The following is a 5,970-nucleotide window of genomic DNA, read 5'->3' as shown; positions in this document are numbered from 1 at the left end:
TGGTGGTGGTCTGGGTGGCTGTCGGGATATTCTGGAGTGAACAGCGGACAGTTTCCTTCTGTTCACGCGAACACGGCAAAGTTAGCCTAATAAGCCAAGCAGCCTACCCTGAAAACAACAACAGTACCGAGACAATAAAACAGGCCAAACGTGTCAGGCTGTGCTCGAGCCAAACAAAGGTGGCGTTGATCTGTCCCCGAAACAGAGAAATTATTTACCAATGTCAACACTCAGAGAAATCTGCAACTGACCAACCATTGTGTCAGACCCGCGCCTCCAGCTTTAGCTGATCTACCTGGCAGAACAGCCGCGGATATAAGCCGTAAATCTACTGATAGCTGTAGGCTAATGGGAGCTAGCTAACAAGCCCTACCTCACCAACCAGATCGAACCGATCCTAGCACGGCGCGAATACTTCCTAACCGCATACAAGAGCCAGGCTAGGACAGAAAACACACCTATATACCCAAACCCATGAATTCTTTACGGCAACAGCCGGAAAATATAGCTCATACGGCCATAAGAGAAGACAGGATAGAGAAGAATGTTGCTGAAAGGAGTCCCCTTTCCTCTACAAACAGGCAATGGCGCCCTGTGATATGCGGGATTTGTAGTCCAATTTCCACCTGTCAACATTATTTTTCCCCTTTAGAGCAGCAAAGAAGGCGTGCCGTGACGCATTCAACTGTCTTATTACATAAGTTTATATACAATTAAATTTACCCAGAAAAAATAATAGCTTTTAGAGCAATAATTCTTTAACATTTTATTTGAGAGGGAATTTAGGGAACTGCATTTGCCACTTTCTGACGTCACAAAAACGCCAAATATTGTTCGTGCTTCTGAGCTGTTTTCACCCTGAAATTATTTCAACACACTGACGGTTCTCAGTTGTATTCAGATGGTACTCCGAGGAGGGGTGCGGATTTCATAAATCAACAGTTAATAAACAGCGGGCCATTTGTTTCTAGTTTATTTTTCTCAAGGTTCTCGTGACGTAAATAATACGCGCCATTTCACAGAAAGCCCCTTCGAGGGGGGCTTTTTGCTGCCCCGTTAACTAGTTAAATATGTAACGGTTTTATTTATTTATTTATTTATTTTTAATATGACCTAAAAATGTGAAATATTGACATTATTTGCTTTTTAATCGTTCCAGTGCCGTTTAACCAGGTACGAACAGAATATGTCTTAAAAAGGCCCATTTGTTACATCTTATTTATGCGACAAACTGGTGTTGGGACCCCCTATTGAGAGAAAGTTCGCAATGAGTTCCAAGTCTCGACGTCGGGCTCGCTCCAAGTCCAGAAGTCGGAGCCGAGATCGGCCGAATAAGTCTAGAGGAAACAAGTCTAGATCCCCAGATGAGAGGAGAGACCACAGTCGGTCTGCCGACGGGAAAACGGCCGCTCGTGGTAGGGGAAGATCCTGCAGTCAGGACTCCAGCGATGGCTCTACGGCCCGACGTCGGCCTCAGCACAGGGGCCGCTCTGGTTCCAGCAGCGGCTCGGAGAGCGACCGGAGGCGAGAGACTCAGAGTCAGAGGAACAGGTCGAAGGGTCGGTCATCAAGGTAATCGCTTTGCGAAGCGGAGTTGGCTGCTTACTTGGGATTTTATATATTATGATGGTAGTAGCAGGCCTCATTTGAACACATCGAGTGACTCCGTAAACGTAACGGTTTTCTGTCCGAATTGCGACAGCGAAAGGACATGAACAAAAACTATTCTTTTTGGGGGGAATTCCAGGAATCCGCATGCATCTATGCTTTTGCTTAGGCGCTAAATATAATTTGATGTTGACTTGCAGAACTGAGCAAGGCCTTACATTTAAAAAAAGGAAGAAAAAAGATGTCTGTTGTTTTATTATTTGAAGAACTCATACCACCAGTGCGTGTGGCGCAGTATTGCTTACTGCAACATGCCTGTGAGACCTTCGTAGATATTCTGTCTATCCATCAATCAATCATCCGAAGGTTGTAGTGGCAGCAGGCTCAGCAGGGTATTTCAGACACCCATCTTCCAAGCAACACTTTCCAGTCCTTGCTGGGAGATACTGAGGCATTTCCAGGCAAAGTGAGATGTATAATCTCTTCAGTGGGTTCTGGGTCTAGCTCGGGGTCCCCTCCCCAAGGAGAAGGCATCTTATTAGATCACCAGGGTTTTTTCCCCCCAATATCAGCTTTTTAAAAATGTATTGCCGGAATTAAATTTAAATTAACCCTTCTTTTTTGAAAAGCAAATTGCATTTCTGAATTGAATCTTTTGTTGTTCTGTATGGTTTTTAATTGGATGTAGGTAGGGTTTAAATCATTGTACAGCATAAGGTTTGTTGTCACTGCATAAAATATACATAAAAGAGATGTGTGCACAGTATATTGCTGTATCGATGTTTGTCCCATCCTTGGTTGAGTGCCAGGCTGCTGCACAGTAATCCAATCAACTGATAGCGATGCTGATGTTCAGTGACGTTAGTGTTAGTCTTTATGTGAATGAAAAGACCTTCTGTAGATATAATCCCTATATCAACTTGTTATGGTAACTCCATTGCATGTAATAATAATAATAATAATAATAATAATTAATAATAAAAATATGTTTTAACTGTATTCAACGGGACCTCAGAGTTTCCTGTTATGTGGGTCTTCTGTAGTTAATATTGTATTCCTGCAGTTACTGTATTAAATCACACTTTCTCTCTCAGTCCTGATTCAGATAATACAAAAATGAGGAGGAGAAAGGAACAGGAGAGTCATAGAACAACATCCCGAGAGAGGAGAAAGGGAAGATCCCAGTCCAGTTCTGACTCCCATGATGGAAGCGGCGACAGAGAAAGGAGAAGAAGAAGGAGTCCTGAGAGAGGGAGTCCACTGAGAGACAGACAGAGGAGGGAGTGGGACAGAGAGAAAGAGAGGTACAAGAACAGCGGCAGAGACAGCGACAAAAGTCGAGAGCGAAGGAAGAAAAGTGAAGACAGGGAGCGCGGGAGGAGTAACAGAAGCCAAGAGAAGTCTGACCGGGGCAGAGGCAAGCAGCGCTTCAGTTCGAGTGAGTCATCTGAGAGCTCAGAGTCTGATTGCGAGAGAGGCGCACTCAAGGAAAAGGAGGAGAGGAACAAACAGAAGGAGATGATGAAAGCTCTTGAGACACCAGAGGAGAAGAGGGCCAGAAGGTTGGCAAAGAAGGAAGCAAAGGAGAAGAAAAGGAGAGAGAAGATGGGCTGGAGTGAGGAGTACCTGGGATACACCAATGCAGACAATCCTTTTGGGGACAACAACTTATTGGGGACATTTAAATGGCAAAAGGTGAGTTCCTGACTGCAAAAGTTTGGATATTTGCCTGTCATAACCTGCTTTTGAGACCTTGTATCCCATCCACGGTTCTTTTTGCTTCCTCAGGCGTTGGATAAGAAAGGTATCGGTCATCTCGGAGAGAAAGAGCTCAAAGAAAGGAACAAGTGTATTCAGGAGGAGAACCGTAGAGAGCTGCAGAAGGTAAGAACTGTGGGATAAAAATCTTCCACATTAGTGCTCACACAGTGCCTGACTTTTTATATAAATGCTTAAAAAAAGGGTGGAATTTCACTTCCCAGGCAAAACATGGAGGATCAGTTTTAAGTTTAGAGATTGGGAGCGACATATTTATACACCAATTTTATGTTGATGTAGGTGAAGCAGCTGCGTCTGGAGCGGGAGCGAGAGAAGGCCATGAGAGAGCAGGAGCTGGAAATGCTGCAGAGAGAGAAAGAGGCAGAATATTTCAAGACCTGGGCTGAACAGGAAGATAACTTCCATCTGCATCAGGCCAAACTAAGGTTAGTGTGGCTCTTACTCCACTATGATTGGATCAGTTTGTTTAAACCTCCACCTTCTACATCTGTTTATCTAATTAACCCTGCTTCACACCCTTGTTCTTTGTCTCTGCAGGTCTAAGATTAGAATCCGTGACGGCCGCGCGAAGCCGATCGACCTTTTGGCGAAGTACATCAGTGCAGAAGATGATGATTTGGCAGTGGAAATGCACGAACCATACACGTTCCTCAATGGGCTCACGGTCACTGACATGGACGACTTGCTAGAGGACATAAAGGTTTGTAGATGTGCTTAAATAAAGTGTAAAAGTTCTGTTTATGAAAGGACTGATTTTAATACAGTGTTTCATAATATGCCCATACAGATACAATATTAAAAACCCAGCTCAATTTGTAGTGTCAAGTTTAGACTGTATGTAAAACATAACATCACTCACTACGTTATGAGCTACTGCTATGAAATCTCATGTTATAGTACTGTGCAAAATTCTTAAACTATTCAGTTTCTTTATATTTTGCTTCCTGATGTTAGATGTTATTGGCAGTTTTTAAGTGCTCTTGAGCAATAGTTCTCCTGGCTTCCTGAAGGCCTTTCAGTGCTCTTCTTTGATCACTGGCATCTATTTTGCTTATTTTCAGTCCAGTCCTTGTACCTGACCTTTCTCAGAGGAATCTTTGTTTGTTAAGCCACCATGAATCATTCGAGCATAAAAAGAGACCTTACCTTACGCAAGGGATGGATCTGTGCCATGTTTATCATCGACAGACAACTTGGCAAATAACCAATTTGAAATTGAATCTTCAGGCACTTTGTTACTCCACAGCATATTTCTTTACTTCAGTCAAGAACTGTCTCAGTGGAAGGGTGGCAGGAAGGAAGGAAGAAAGGGAAACAGGGAGGAGCGGGTTAGGTATACCAAATTACACAAGAGCTGGACTGAATCTGTTCAAAAGGTCTTGTAAAGTAATGAATCCAAATTTGAAGTTTTTCATTCAAATTGTCATTAACATGTACAGAGGAGGTCTAAAACTCAGTGTCCACAACATTCTGTAAAACATGGTGGGCTCTCTGTCATAGTTTGGGGCTGCTTTTCAACCAGTGGTGTTGGACAGGAAGTCAGAATTGACTGAATTATCAACACAGGAAAAGAAAATGCTGGAAGGCATCTGATTGGCAACGGCTTCATTACAGTGATCCCAAACACACTATCAATTGGCCTTCCCAGTTTAACATTATTGAAGCAGTGTGGGATCATCTTGATAGAGAATTGAACAAAAGGCAGCAAATATCCAAAGAAGGACTTTGAATTTCCTTCAAGAAGCCTCGAGAACTATTCCTGGAGACTACTTATTACAAGTCTTATTATTATGTATTATAAGTAAGCTGTCTAAGAGAGTTGGTCATACAAAATACTGACTTTCAAGCTTGCTGGAATTGTATATTTTTTGCCTTTTATATACTGTATTTCTATGTACGTTTGCACCAATCTTCCATTTCTAATAATGTCATTAATGATATAAAGATAAGGGGTGGGTCAAGACTTCTGCACAGCACTGTAGATAGTATTAAGTCCTAACTTGAATATTGACTTTTACTTTGTAAAATACCTGAGCACAGATTAGTGTAAGTATCCACACAGCAGATGGTGTTAATTGGTAATTGCTTTAAAATTCTCCATTTGTCAGAATCACTTCAAACATGGTGGCGAAGTCCAATTCAGGGACTCAGATTAGCTGACCTAATGCTTAGCAGGCTACCACCTAGTATGGCCACCTAGGAAGCGACCATCTCTCACACTTAAAGTCTTAATAATATAAATGTCACAGAATAAAGGTGCTATTAGGAGGCAAATCAGCTGTAGGTTGTTTAGTGTAAATCTATAATTATCCATATTTACCGTAAACATGTCAAAAGATGCATGTTAACATGTACTGATCTTAAAGTGCAGCATAATTAAAACATTACTGCATGCACAATGTTCTGGTAGGTGTACATGGAGTTGGAACAGGGCAAGAACGTGGACTTCTGGAGAGACATGACTACCATCACTGAGGATGAGATCAGCAAACTGAGAAAACTGGAGGCCTCTGGAAAAGGGCCTGGTAGGACACCCTTCACATTGTTCCTCTCTAATGGCTTTTCTCCTGATATGATTCTCTC

The 5,970-nt window shown here is 42.4% G+C and overlaps 2 protein-coding genes across 2 annotated transcripts in view; one reads left to right on the top strand and one right to left on the bottom strand.

Annotated features, from left to right (window-relative positions):
* LOC102215394 (ubiquitin-conjugating enzyme E2 R1-like) overlaps window positions 1-258 on the bottom strand; it is a 5,703-nt gene extending 5,445 nt beyond the window's left edge. The window contains exon 1 of the mRNA XM_005721534.1: window positions 219-258. Coding sequence (XP_005721591.1) covers window positions 219-258 — 40 coding nt within the window. The remainder of the gene's footprint in view (window positions 1-218) is intronic.
* Window positions 259-1,204: 946 nt separating this feature from the next.
* Window positions 1,205-5,970, top strand: part of cactin — a 9,633-nt gene continuing 4,867 nt past the window's right edge. The window contains exons 1-6 of the mRNA XM_005721146.2: window positions 1,205-1,572; window positions 2,703-3,303; window positions 3,397-3,492; window positions 3,667-3,812; window positions 3,925-4,087; window positions 5,798-5,912. Of these exons, the coding sequence (XP_005721203.1) occupies window positions 1,268-1,572; window positions 2,703-3,303; window positions 3,397-3,492; window positions 3,667-3,812; window positions 3,925-4,087; window positions 5,798-5,912 (1,426 nt within the window). The 5' untranslated portion in view covers window positions 1,205-1,267. The remainder of the gene's footprint in view (window positions 1,573-2,702; window positions 3,304-3,396; window positions 3,493-3,666; window positions 3,813-3,924; window positions 4,088-5,797; window positions 5,913-5,970) is intronic.

This window comes from Pundamilia nyererei, unplaced genomic scaffold (genome assembly GCF_000239375.1).
Source record: "Pundamilia nyererei isolate P.nyererei 1_Seehausen unplaced genomic scaffold, PunNye1.0 scaffold00004, whole genome shotgun sequence".
NCBI lineage: Eukaryota > Metazoa > Chordata > Actinopteri > Cichliformes > Cichlidae > Pundamilia > Pundamilia nyererei.
Note: the sequence above shows the minus strand (reverse complement) of the source record. Positions and strands in the feature narration are given on the sequence as shown.